Genomic DNA, 14,265 nt, shown 5'->3' with positions numbered 1-14,265 from the left:
AAGAGGGGCACCTGGGTGGCTCACTTGGTTAAGTGTCCGACTTTTGGCTCAGTTGGGTAAGCATCTGACTTCGGCTCAGGTCATGATCTCATGGTTCATGAGTGTGAGCCCCGCATTGGTCACTGTGCTGATGCTCAGAGCCTTGGAGCCTGCTTCAAATTCTCTATCTCCCTTTCTGTCTCTGCCCTTCCTCCGGTCATGTTCTGTCTTTCTCTGTCCCTCAAATAAATGTTAAAAAAAAATTTTTTTTAAAGCTATTAAGAACGGGAGAATATTTTCCAAACATATATCTGTGAATACTGTTTATAATTAAACTCTGAAACTTGTGAGTTCCATTGAATCTGAGCACACACTGTGTCACTACTCGAGAGAAATAATAGAACACTAGAACAGGTTCTAGAATCCTGCAAACCAATCCCACCTCTGCTACTCCCATGACCCCAGAGTGGGAACGGGTCAGAATCAACTCTCTTGAGTATAGGGTGCCATGTAACTCTCTCATATCTATTAGTAAGTCTTCGTGATTAGAGATGACCTCTCCCCCAACCCACTGAATTACATGAGATTGTAATGGCCATCTGCAGTTTGAGTGATATTTGGTTTTGATATGTAAATATTAATGGACATGGATCTTATTCCTTCTGATTGGGAGATGATAGCCATGTTTCTGAAATTGATTATTGATAGGACACCTTGTATCACAGTCACTTTGAGTGTTAGCCATCATGGGATTGACCATTATAGAATCCTAGAGTTCTAGAGTTGAAAAGAGAGTTTATCTCTTTTTGCCTAACTCCAGGCAATAATATCTCTGAAAAATTGGCCTCTCATCTTTCCTTGAACACATCCTATAGCATAGAGCTCACTGTAGAAGGCATGTGCATAGCAGACCTGTTGTAAACTTGGTATCCAATTGCCCAGTTCAAATCCAGGCTCTGCTACCTTAATGCATACTTTGTGCAAGTATGACTTACTTGAACTGTCTGAGCCTTGGTTTTCTCTTCTGAAACAGAGAAAATAGTAATACCTTCCTAATCGGAGTGTGAAAGAATTAAATGAAAATATATTGAAAGACTTGATCTTAATCCTTTTCATCATCACTACCATCATCATTGTAAAATACACTGTTTCATCAAAAGCCTATTTTAGAGGTTAGCCAGATAGGACGATGACAAGACAGGTTAAGGCACAATACGAGAGTACGTTCCTTGATACTCAAGTCTCCCTCTCTCTTCTTCCCTAGGAAACTGCTCAAAGAACTCATGCCAGTGGGACTTACAGCTTCCTTGATCGGGCTCAGCATTCAGTAAGTGCGACCGCTTTTGAACCTTCATTACATAAATACATCTATTTCTTTGATCGTGTTTGCGATGAAAAGCTCTCTTCTGCAGGCCTGAAGTTCCCACAAACACTGTGCTGCCTGCCTGTGTCTTTCTTTTCTGCTCTACTGCATTGGATTCAGAGGTGAGAGGATGATGTGCCAGGCAGAACCCCCACAAGGAACACAGGAAATGTTTGTGCGCATTGGGGGATTAACCCTACCACTGCTGGCTGGAGGTTAAATTAAAATGTGCTTTTCTTGTCTATTTGTTCCCTAAGATTTTCTCATTAGGAGATATCTTGTCCCTCTCTCCCAGCTGCATGACCCTGCAAAGTAGAAAGAAATGCCAGCAAAAACAGATCAGTAAGTGAGACCACATATTTCTTGAGGCATTTAAGAACAATTCATTTTGCACCAGAATTCAATTCCTACTATATAAAAATTACTGCAGAAAAACAAATTCTGTACTTTTAAGATGCTGGGGTACATTTCAGAAATTTCATTTGTTTTTAGCAAGTAAGCACTTTCTGCCGTCTGCCGTTCTCATTGTGCACAAGGACTTTATTTCTGGTGAAGCCAGCAGTATTTTCTCCGGTTTCCCCGACTCCTTTTTTATGAGACGCTAGCATTTGAGGTGTTGGTGTTGGTGCTGGTGCACGGGACATCACCTCTCCTCTGCAGTAGTTCTGCTGGCGAAGAACAATCTATCATAATTTAACCACAAATATCAAAGTTTTAAAAGGCTAACTAAAGGAAATATTTAGTTTTTTCAAGATGCAGCTTCCTTGGTAAGGTTTCAGAATTTCACAAAAAATACATTCTACTTCTGAGATGGGTGGCGTATAATTTGATACATCAAATATCATAAAGGGGCAGGTGGAATCAGAGACTGTGGGACTCCAGGCCTGGAAGAGGCTGATCAAAGGGAATTCTTTTGCCCTCAGTGGTAACGCATGACTCCCCTTTTTGCTACGGAATTTGCATATGTGAATGATAGAAGGAGTAGGAGGCAGAAAGAAAGAAAAAGATGGTGTATTTGCTGTTTGTAATATCAGAGTGACTCACTGTGACCCTGATCAGCTAAAGCTTGTATCACACAGGAGATTAGACCCACAGCTTTTGTTCCTAATAATAAAGGAAATTTCGTGTCTAATTCCCTACATGCCACATCTATCTTTCATTGCCTTTGAAGTTCAGGCTACAGCGTTTTCTGAAAACTGCAAGGTTTTGTAAGTGGAAAGGAGAGGCTGTTTGGCATGAAGTCTGTTTGGTGTAAAGTTAAACATGCATGTTACTTTATCTTCTTCTGTTTCAAGCAATATCCTTGCTTCCCTTCTTTGTGGTGCTGGAGCAGGCAAGGTAGAGATGGAGGAGGAAGGTTTCAGGATGTGTTTTCAGATTATGTGTGACCCTCCCGCCTTTCTCTCTACCTTCTCAACATGATACAAATTACTGCTTCTCAGAAAGGAATTCATGTTCCATCCCTGGATTGGGGCTGAAATTTCTAACCTAGGGGAGGCTCTGGTCCCCGAGATAATTAGTACAGCGTTGTAAGGAGCTCATGTTAATTTGTCTTTGGGTATGGTATTTCCATATCTACGATTGCCGTCTAAAGAGAAAAAAAAATTATTAATTTGCTGCTCTACACCAGTGTGTAGATATCTGATAATTTAAGAAAAAATAAAAAAGGAAGAAATGGAAAAACTCCTCACTGGGGATATTTAGAGCAGCTGCCCAATTTCTGTGTACCTAATAGATTTCAATGCTTACCTTGTGGTCCTAGCTTCCCTGGAGCAGTGAACCTCAATCAACATCTGGGGCCAAGGGGTTACATCCCCTACAACAGAGATCGAGTTCTGGGAGGTTGCTTCATGGTCAAGAAACAGATGGCCTGACGTCTACATTGGCTGTGTGTCTGGGTGTTGGGTTCGCCTCACCAGTAACATTGCTGCTTAGGAAACTGCCCCTCATGGGATTTTACTGGAAGCAACAGTCCTGGTTTTAGAATTTGCACACATCTAACGTTGTGCCTGCCCTGATGTGACTATCCTGTGATGGTCTGAGTTAGGGTTTTGAGGTCTCTGTTGGCTTTAGAAAATCAATGTTCATTTACTACTTCCAAAGTCTGGTTATCTTTCATTGTTTATTCTTTTCCAGAATGTTCCATTTGCATTGGTGCCCTTTGGCACAGATTGGCTGGTGTATATGATACAGAGCTGTTTTGCACATTCTGATGTCTTTGTAGGATTGTAGGTCTCCACATCCCTTTGTGATCTGTATACACAAAGGAGAGCCACAGCAGGCTGGTGGTTGTAGGGTCACTGGTTGAACTTCAGCTTCAGAGTAATTTCTTAGAAGTTTTTATTATGTATTTATTTATTTAAAAGTTAATTTATTTATTTTTAGAGAGAGAAACAGAGAGAGGGAGAATCCCAAGCAAGCTCCATGCTATCAGCATGAAGTCTTACATGGGGCTTGATCCCACAAACTGTGGGATAATGACCTGAGCTGAAATCAAGAGTCAGACACTTAACCGACTGAACCACCCAGGCGCCCCTAATTTCCTACAACCTTTAAATTTAAGTTCCAGTGGAAGCCTTCCTTAGATCTCTATTTCCTGCCAGATTATACTTCCCTTGGCATGCTATGTCAGAAGTATAATTAATTAACCAAAAATTAATTTAATGTTTTCCTTTTGTCCAGTGCTATCCAAAAGAACTCTATGTCATGGTAGGAATCTTCTTTATCTTTGCTGTCCAGTATGGTAACCAGTAGCCAGATATGACCACTGAGCACTGGAAATGTGGCTATTGTAACCAAGGAACTAAGTTTATCATTTTGTTTATTTTTAGTTATTTTAAATTTAAACAGTGTCATGTGGCTAGTAATAATCTATCACATTGGATGGGGCAGCTCGAGACTGGAGGCCCTGTCAGTACAGGGGGCCAGTTCTGAAATTTGTATCCTTGCATTCATGCTGATACTTAGCTGATAAATACCAGTGTGGACATTGGTTGGTGAACTGCTGCTGTCCCCAGGCCCCTAAGCACCTTTATTCCCTGCGATTCCATGTGCATTATGCCCGTACATGAACCCTTGATCCTGAACAAAAGAGTTAATGACCCTCAAATGTCATACAATGTGTTTGTTCTCACTGGTTGGCGTCTGTCATACACTGGTTATTAGAGCATATAACCTCTGATTGTAGCCACAACATCTACTGAAGTATTGTCTGTAATAGGTAATCAGTACTTGCTGGACATAGCTATGGGTGAGAACATGGGGGGACGAATAGATGGATGGACACATCTCACCTTCTGATGGAGTGTTATGTAAGTGGGAGAAACAGAATTGAGTCTAGACAGTAGACCCATCTGGATCTCCATGATGGCTGCCTTTTGCCTTGTACTTCCTACTCTAATTCTTGTTTAAAGCTCTGACTTCTGCTTTGTCAAGGCCTAGATAGGCCTAGAGCAACAGACTCCAAATCTGTGACTGAATTCCAGTGTGCTGTGCAGCACAAATTGCTGTACATCTTTACTTACTTCTTTTTAAAAAAAAATTTTTTTTAATGTTTATTTTTTGAGACAGAGAGAGAGAGAAAGAGTGTGAGTAGGGGAGGGGCAGAGAGAGAGAGGGAGACACAGAATCCGAAGCAGGCTCCAGGCTCCAAGCCATCAGCACAGAGCCCGATGTGGGGTGGAACTCACAAGCTGTGAGATCATGACCTGAGCTGAAGTCAGATGCTCAACAGACCGAGCTACCCATGTGCCTCACATCTTCACTTACTTCTGCTGTCACTTTGGGCTCCAAATGCTTAACACTGACATCAGACCACACCCTGTGCTCTCCCCTCTGGATGCTACTCTGTCCCCAGGTACCCCAGTCCCAAGCTTCAGTCACCACCGATTTTGTCTTGCTCTTCACCCACCACCAGAGGAGTGAGGCTTTGATCTGGACCTTCTGGAACCCCTAATTCCATTCCCTCTTTTGGCGTATCACTCTAGGTGCTACTTCCTCAAGTGGCTGTGGTTTTAATGCCCAAAGCCACCATCCTCTGGACTCCATCCTACATGTTGGAAGACTACTGCTCCCCAAGCATGAATATCATCTAGTTACTTGTTCAGTTAGCTAAGTTTGTCTCTAACATTCTGCCTTCTCTTTGAGAATCCCTAGATAACATATTTCCACCAAGCATGTTGATCTCTTGACTTGCAAATGTGTTTACTTCCTGACTTCAAAATTTGTCACCTGTGGTCTTACCAGCCAAAGTAACCCTTCCTTATTCTTATTGTACACTTTGGTATATATCTCAGTTAAGACCCTCCTGTTGAATATGTGTACTTTAATTCCTTGATTCCCCTTGTAGGGTAAAGAAAATACTAAGCCTGTTTTCATTGTAGACGTGTGACCCCATGATATTTTTAGAATCTGGACTAGGTGGAGCAAGCAAAGAGTAGAACAGCCTAAGGGTGAACTGGCAAAGAAAGAGTAATGATTATCTTCAGGAAGTGGTTAAAAGTCAGCATGTTGGCTAGAAATGGGGTGGTCAGCCTTCAGCTGAATACAGGAGGGAGAGGAAGCAAGAGCATGAGCAATGTAAGAACATTAATTTAAATGATGGCCAGGCCTGGGGTGGGTTTTGTGCCAGTTGACCTAGAATCTCATGGTGTAGAGGGCACACCAAAAGACACTCTCTTCTGACCTTCCCATGTGCTCTGACACTTGACCACCACCACCACACACCCATATTCACACATTCCATCGGTGTATCTCTTGTCTGTCGTAAGCTGCTGCATAGCCAACTCAGTAAAATCCTTCCTGTTCCTCCTCGCTTCCCTCTTCTACAAAGGAATAAGGAACTTGGGATCTTTTTGATTTAATGAGTATATGAGACTGTGAAGCAAGAGAGTATAGGTAGATAAATAAAAAAAGAAAAACAATTTTCTTTCACTCCCTTATTGTTAGAACAGAGGAAGATTAAAAAAAAATGAAAGTTACAAGGAAACTGTGTATGATTATTGGATTTCAGGACCATGGATAAAAAAATAGAGAAGCCCTGGGGCTCCTGGGTGGTTCAGTTAGTTAAATGTCTGAATCTTGATTTCGGTTCATGTCATGATCTCACATTTCAGGTTTATGAGTTCAAGCATTGGGCTCTATGTTGATAGTGCAGAACCTGCTTGGGGTTCCCTCTCTCTGCCCCTTCCCTACTTGTTCTCTCTCTTTCTCTCTACAAAATAAATAAACTTTTTAAAAAGAGAGAGAGAGAGAGAGAAGGGGCACCTGGGTGGCTCAGTCTGTTAAGGGTCTGACTCTCGATTTTGGCTCAGGTCATGATCTCACAGTTTATGGGATCGAGCCCCATGTTGGGCTTCTGTGCTGACAGCATGTGGAGCCTACTTGGGATTCTCTCTCTCCTTCTGTCTCTATCCCTCCCTTGCTTGTTCTCTCTAAACAAATAAACAAAGAAACAAACAAACTTTAAAAAAAAAAGAGCCTGAAGTCGCACCCACTATCTGCCTCGTTATTTTCCATCATTTCACCCAGCTCAAGTATTACACAGCACTCCTTACATGCTCTAATTATTGTATTTATTGCTTCTGCATTTCCTGCCTCCTCCACTTGTACTAGAGGATCTCTGAAGGCATGATGTGTCTCTGTCTTGCTTACCACTCTATCCCGGACACCCGCAAAAGTGGCAAGTGCACATAGACAAAGAATTAATTCTTTTTCTTTTTTAGTTTATTTATTTTTAGAGACAGAGTGTGAATGAGTAGGGGAGAGGCAGAGGGAAAGAAAGAGAGAATCCCAAAGCAGGCTCTGCACTGTCAGCACAGAGCCCGATGGGGGGCTTGAACCCACAAACCATGAGATCATGAGCCAAAGTCAGACACTTAACTGACTGAGCCACCCAGGAGCCCTGAGACAATGATTTCTTGAGGTGCATCGATTATTGCTGTGAAAGATGATCACTTTTTGCATTTTGAAACCATTCTTTTGTCATCCATAACCCCTCACAGTCCTCCCTTACCATACTTTCCAATCTAGATCAATCTTTGAAAAATCAAGAGTCAGGCTAATGGCCTGACTTTATGACCACGTGATCCTTTTTTTAAAAGTTTATTTATTTATTTTGAAGTGGGGGAGGAGCAGAGAGAGAGAGAGAGACAGAGAGAATCCCAAGCAGGCTCCATACTGTCAGCGTGGGTGACAGCATGGGTGTCCGAGTGGGGCCCAACCCAGGAGCCATGAGATCATGACCTGAGCTGAAGTTGCATGCTTAACCAGCTGAGCCACCCAGGCACCCCTTTGTGGAGTGACCACGTGATCCTTAACACATTGACCAATCTGACTTAGCTTTCTTCGTTAAATAATCATAATAACAGTAAGGAATTTAACTGGAATAGTGTGTAACTAAGACCCCTTCCGACTTGGAATTTAGTGAATAAACAAGAAAGACAGAAATGAGGCCACAGGAGAGAAGATTGAAGGAAAGTATCTGAGCCAGGCAGAGAGTGATGAGTTATGGCCAGCAGTGGCTCCTCCCAGCCCCCAATCTGTGGGCAGAAATGAACATATTGTCTTCTGGACAAGAAAGTGAGTATAATAAACTGATGTTGATACGGTTTGATCCACATCCGTTGGTTGCATTATAGGGTGAAAGGAAATGAAAGCACATCTGCTTGTGGCCTCTTCCCTGGAGCACCTAAGAGTTGAAATCTCTCTTCACCCTGATTATTCATCGCTTCCCAATAGAATGACCTAAGGAGAACAACAAAACAATGACTTGGGGTTTCTGCTAAATCCCTTCACTTAAGCTAAAGATTAGGTCTACTTGCTGTTTCTACCCTGCACTGTAATGTGAGGTTGTTCATCTGAGACACTAGTGAACCTGTAGCAACAGCTGGAAATTGCAAAGGACAAATAAAAACAAGAATGGCTGGTTAATAAGTTATAGAAACAAGGAATTTGGTTTTTCTAAATGAAGGATGCTACAGATTTCTTTTTAGAAGCTCCACAGAAAAAAAGATAAACTTTCTCCTAGTGCTGACAGCCGGAATATATTTTTTTAAGCATGTGGCTAATTTCTTTAGAATTCAGGCAGTTATTTTCACAGATGAAGATTCTTGCCTCAGAAAGTGCCAACCCCAACTGTGTGCTGGGCATACAGTCAGAGGTAAATAAATGGTAACAATGAGAACTATTCAGAGCAATTACATAACTGAGAAATAATCTTCTGCTGGGCTGCCTGTGTATGCATGAGCTTTGGTGAATTCAGTCACTCATTGGACTTCAGTGTCTGTATTTAAGAAGGATAAATTATCTTGAAAAACTGTATTGTGGAACATTCCAGCTCAGGGTGCCATGACATTGATATTTAAGTTAACATCCTTACCCTGGTAACGTTATCATTCATTCGTTCACTTACAAGTAAGTTTGGATAAATTATCATGTTGAATCTTTGCTGAGAGTGAGGACGTTAAAATGAATGGGGCCCCAAATTTATGGTAAAGTTATAAAATAAAATTTAAAGTAAATAAAACAACCTAAGCTGTGTTGGTTATCATGGATTAGCCAGTCATAGACAGAAGTATATGTTGGGCTCAGAATCCAAGGATATATGATCAGACCCATCTCAGATGTAGGAGAGGTCCAAGAGTCATCCCTCTCACATGTAAATTCTTCCCCATATTCTCAGGTCAGGGTTTTCCTCCCAGAGCTGGCTGGCCTTACTTACCCTTCCCTAAAGTACAGTGCCCTTGTGGGGTGCTTCCTCCCCCAGCAATGACCATTTACACTCCACAGGGCCAGACTCTCCCCACCAAGTCCATAAACCTGCACTCTGTGCAGAATCAATGCCCATTTACAGCTGCTAATGCATTAATAACAGAAACGTCCCTGGCCGTGACCTACCTGAGTCATTACACACTAATCATCGGAGGCAATTTCAAGCAGATTGACTAGTGATCGGTGTCCTCCTGGCGTCCAGGCAGGAGGACACACGGCTGCCTTCACAGCCCCTGAGCAGATGGTCTGAGAGCATAATCGCACGCTACAGCCGGTGCGGGTCTGGCTCAGTAAGGGGAATCTCCATGTCTTGCATGCAAAGCTGTGCTCCCTCACCCAGGGCTCTGCTCCAAGTGCCCGCCTTTCATTTTAGAACAGAATCCAAACTCTCCTCTAAAGACATTGAGGAAACAAGGTTTACCTGTGCCTGAACTGTTCTAGCATGTGCTACTGCCCTGAGGCTGGTTTAATCTTTTTCCCACATTTCCACGTAATCCTTCTCCAGATATGTGCTCCACAGCTGTCGTCATCATGGGCTTGTGATTTGGTGTCATCATTTCTCTTATAATTTCTTCCCTTGAGTTTTAGCTTGGGCTTTCTTTTTTTGATCTTGCTCTAACATTCCGTACGATCATAATTCTAAGGGCTATACAGTGTATCATCAGGGTGATGTCTTGCTCCTTTACTATGGAATATCTAGGACATTTCTGCTCTTTTCACTAACACCATTATTAGCAGAGTTAATCACTCAGGATCTGTAGAGTTTTGTTCCTTAGGGTAACTTACTAAAGATAAATACCCCTGAGAGGAATTGTACAGTCAAAGGATATAAGCATCTTTATGACTTTGGATGCGTATCGCTAAATCGCTTTTCAAAATGGACTGTGTTGATTTATAGCCTTTGTCTTTTGGGCTTTCTCCTCTTAGGCGCCTATGTTTTAGTTGCCTAGAATGAGGATTCAGACTAATTGGGGTTAGAAATTTGAATCACACAGACTCTTTACCTTCAAGGAACTCACAGAATAGAGGGAGAAGCCAGATTACAAAAATAATTGCTCTGTGAACTGTTAAAGCCTTAAGGAAGAAGGAACTTCAGAACCCATGGATTTTGGCACAAGACCTTCTTTCTGAAACCAGTGGAGTTCTGGAATCTCTCTCTTTGATGCTATTTCTTGACAAGAGTTTTGTGAGTTTGGAAATCAGGTGTCTGCTGGCTGTCAGGTCTTAGATACCATTGTTTTACCCATAAATTCAGGTATAAGAACTTGTTAATCAGTCTATTTTTATGGACCATCCACTCCAGTACACATTGAAAAAATTTTTGGCAGAAATTCACAAACGTTGTGCACTGCTAAAACAAATAAGCTACGAGTCTTTGGGCCGTGTGCCCAATAAACCCAGTGGGTCACAGCTAGTAGTTCATTGAGATCATGATAAAGGAAGCTGGGGTCTTAGAAAAGCACAAGACATTAAGACAAACAAAGAGAGATTCAAATCTTGGCTCCCTTTTACCACTTCTGTAAACTTGGGAAATTTACTTAACCTTTCCCAGCCCCAATTTCCTGTTCTGTAACGAAGATGACCATGGCAACCCACAGGTTTCTTGTAAAGATTTAAAAAAAGAAAAAAAAACCCTCCTTTTTGCAGGCGGAGGGTTGTTTTTGGGAAAAGCCCTTTGGGGTGGAAAGTGGGACTCTGAGAACATAACTTTGGCAGTGATTGTTTCAGCAAAAGGTAGTAGCAAAAGTAGCGCTCCGTTTTAGTTAGAGAAGACCTTTTTCTGTTTTTGGTGGGGAAGAAGAGAGGAGAGGGAGTAAGCATAAAGATCCAGCCTGATGGTAGCTGAGTGAAGGGCTGGGACCCAGAGGAAGCTCGGTTCTACAGTCAATAGAAAGGAAGCTGTTACTACAGTTCAGTTTGAAGCCCTCTTGCCTTGTTGTAACTTAACCCCTCTCTCTGCCCCACACCCCTATCCCCACAAGAATAAAATTAACCTCTTCCTTCGAAACTGTTAAAATGTTTTCAAGAGTGAGCTTTTTTTTTAATTTAAATTGTTTTTTTTTTTTCAACGTTTATTTATTTTTGGGACAGAGAGAGACAGAGAATGAATGGGGGAGGGGCAGAGAGAGAGGGAGACACAGAATCGGAAACAGGCTCCAGGCTCTGAGCCATCAGCCCAGAGCCTGACGCGGGGCTCGAACTCACGGACCGCGAGATCGTGACCTGGCTGAAGTCGGACGCTTAACCGACTGCGCCACCCAGGCGCCCCAAGAGTGAGCTTTTAATGGAAGTTCTGGGAAGTGCTGAGTGCCTGCCTAAGACCATGCAGTGGAAGAGGTGTTGTCCTCTGCAGTTCTGAAGATAAACTGCTCATGTGTTGGAAATCTGCTCATGGGCCTGGCCATGGGCTAAGCATTTTGCGTGCATTCCCTTGTTTTATCCTCACAATGACCTAGTAAGATAGGTCTTGCTAATTCCTGCTGTCTTACAGATGGGAAAGCTGGCCCTTGTGTGGATTGCTCAGAGTCAGATGGCTTGTAAGACTTGGAGCTGGGTTTCTGCTGTAGGGTCCACACCTCTGACTACTGCACTGACCTCTTTCTGTATGCCTGACCCTGGGTCAGAAGTGCCCGTGGGACTGTACATTTCATCAAGGAAATCGCGGCAAGGAATTTTGGCTTCACAGGGATTTGTGGAGGGTGATGTCTAAAAATCGCCTCTAATGTCTAACTTGTCTTTATAAGTTTACTTCTCTAAAAAGTAGATTAAATGGATGACTGGTACGAATAAGGAGAAACAGTTCTAGAGAGTTCTCATGCTACGTTCTCTTCTCTATGCAAGAAAGACTGCAACATTCTCTGTGGTTACCAGGGACTGTGTATCACACAAGATTCTTGTTAGTACAGGCAAAGTGGAGAATCACTGAGAGCCACAGCCCTGAGTTTCCTGATGCTCAACATGCCTGTAGCCTCATGATCGTTTGACATTCCCTCAAGGTTTTCAGTGGGCTTTATCTGAAGTTTCATCCTGAGAAATAAAACAAAAAGCACAGATGAAGGACTAACAGGCAAAGAACCGAATTGTGCCTTTGAGATATATACATTATATAATATATATATGTGTGTGTGTCTACATATATATGTGAGTTTTCACATTAATTTTAATACATATTTTAATAAGGAATTTTGGAGATGGGGTAGTAAAAGGATTGTAACTATTTCAGTCTGGAGTAAAAAAAAAAAAAAAAAAAAACCTTATTATTCCGAGCACATGGTCCTGCCACTGCATGGTGCTGGCTGGCACAGATTGCAAGCTTCTTTTCGAAGGCACACTCTGCACACGTTTGAAGAGCCTGCAGGTGCCACACCTGCACCAACCCTCACTGTGCTGAGCTCCAAGTCATCGGCAGTACTTGTCAAACCCTCTATTCCCCCTGCGAGAGTTTTGATCAGGGATGTCGTCACAGGTGAGGAATCAGACCTGGCCTACCATTCCTGTGACTCTCTTCCTCGTACCTTTTCTGTAGGAATTGCTCTTTCGCTGTATCAAGCAGGTGGCTGAGGCTTTCATTCACTCAACACACACACAAGAAATGCTCTTCTTTGCCAGGCGTGGTTCTAGCTGCTGGGGACACAGTGGGAAACAAGACAACAACCAAGTTGCCCAAGCCCATGGGCTTAAATTCTCTGACAGTTTCGCGAATAAATGTATAATTATAAATCGTAGTCAGTACTGTGACATAAACACTCAGCGCGCCATGAGAGTCGTACAGAGTATAGTAATTTAATCTGGGTGATCCAAGAATTGCTATTAAAGTTGGGAAATTCTAGGGAAGAGTCTCTGGGCTGTGGCAAGACATTTGGGGCTTATGAAGAAGAAAAAGAAGGTGTGGTTAGAGCAGAGTGCTGGAACAGTGTTAAAAGAGCTGACAGGGAGAGATATTCATCAGAGGGCAGATTTCAGATTTTACCACAAGTGCCATGGAAAACCATCAAAGGATCAGAAAAAAATAAGAACCGTGATTATATTTATGTTTTTAAAAGTATTACTCTAGCTGTTATACTGAAGAAGGTTTGGATGCAGGCCAAGTGGAAGCAAGAACACTTAAGAGCTGTATTCAAATAGTCTGGGAAGGCGGGATGATATTGGCTTGACATGGGAGTGTAAGTATGGGGATGGAAAAAAGTTCAAGGATCTTATCTGTGTCTCCATCCATCCATCCACTGACCCACCCGTCATATCATCCACCATCATCATCATCACCATCTCTTCAACATTGTGTAAAATCCAGTCATTTGCTCAATTCTTTACTGTATCAGTGGCCATCACCAGTATATTCTAAGTTCTTTTTTTTTTAATTTTTTTTTTCAACGTTTATTTATTTTTGGGACAGAGAGAGACAGAGCATGAACGGGGGAGGGGCAGAGAGAGAGGGAGACACAGAATCGGAAACAGGCTACAGGCTACGAGCCATATGCCCAGAGCCTGACGCAGGGCTCGAACTCACAGACCGCGAGATCGTGACCTGGCTGAAGTCGGACGCTTAACCGACTGTGCCATCCAGGCGCCCCAAGTATATTCTAAGTTCTGCAGAAATCATGAAGGTGGTTTTGTTTTGTTTTTGTTTTTTTGTTTTGTTTTTCTTTTTTTGTCCTAGGAATGGCTAAATTGTTTCTTCTTCCCCTGTTAAAGTTTGCTTGGAGGTCGTCCTGTTGGCTTCTGCATTCCCCTATGCTGCTGTCACCAGTTTTACCTCAGATGACACCGTTTGCTTTTACATAAGTTTTCATGCATTGAAGTCTGACATTTTTAATAGTTCTGTCACCCGTGTTACAACTGGCTGCTGAAAAGATACGAGTGATGCCTGCAGGAGATGGGGCCATCTCAGCGGTTTGTGTAACACCAATGGGGTGTGAGGTAACAGGAAAATAATTAGTTTAGTTAGATGTAAATGGAAGACAAATGAAGACACCACTAATTTGTGGATGCCTGGGAGCTGGGGTGGCCTGCTTCATTTAAGATTTAAGGAAGAATAATTGAATCAATAGCTATGAAAATGAAAGCCATATTAGACTTTCGTACAACATATAAGGCGGGAAAAGCTAAATTCAATCAACGTGCATTTACTAAGTGCTTCTTACGTACCTGTCACT

At 42.4% G+C, this 14,265-nt stretch overlaps 1 protein-coding gene across 21 annotated transcripts in view; it reads left to right on the top strand.

Annotated features, from left to right (window-relative positions):
- The window catches only part of RBFOX1 (RNA binding fox-1 homolog 1), a 2,071,930-nt gene that overhangs the window by 857,669 nt on the left and 1,199,996 nt on the right, over positions 1-14,265 (top strand). For 18 of the 21 annotated variants that reach the window (XM_040458724.1, XM_040458700.1, XM_040458710.1 and 15 more), the window contains one exon: positions 1,244-1,306. In XM_040458724.1, the coding sequence (XP_040314658.1) occupies positions 1,244-1,306 (63 nt within the window). Of the gene's footprint in view, positions 1-1,243; positions 1,307-1,391; positions 1,465-14,265 lie in introns of all 21 variants that reach the window. The other 3 variants (XM_040458717.1, XM_040458716.1, XM_040458714.1) reach the window with 1 other exon arrangement.

This window comes from Herpailurus yagouaroundi, unplaced genomic scaffold, assembly GCF_014898765.1.
Source record: "Herpailurus yagouaroundi ecotype Mexico unplaced genomic scaffold, PumYag 222, whole genome shotgun sequence".
Lineage (NCBI taxonomy): Eukaryota > Metazoa > Chordata > Mammalia > Carnivora > Felidae > Herpailurus > Herpailurus yagouaroundi.
Note: the sequence above shows the minus strand (reverse complement) of the source record. Positions and strands in the feature narration are given on the sequence as shown.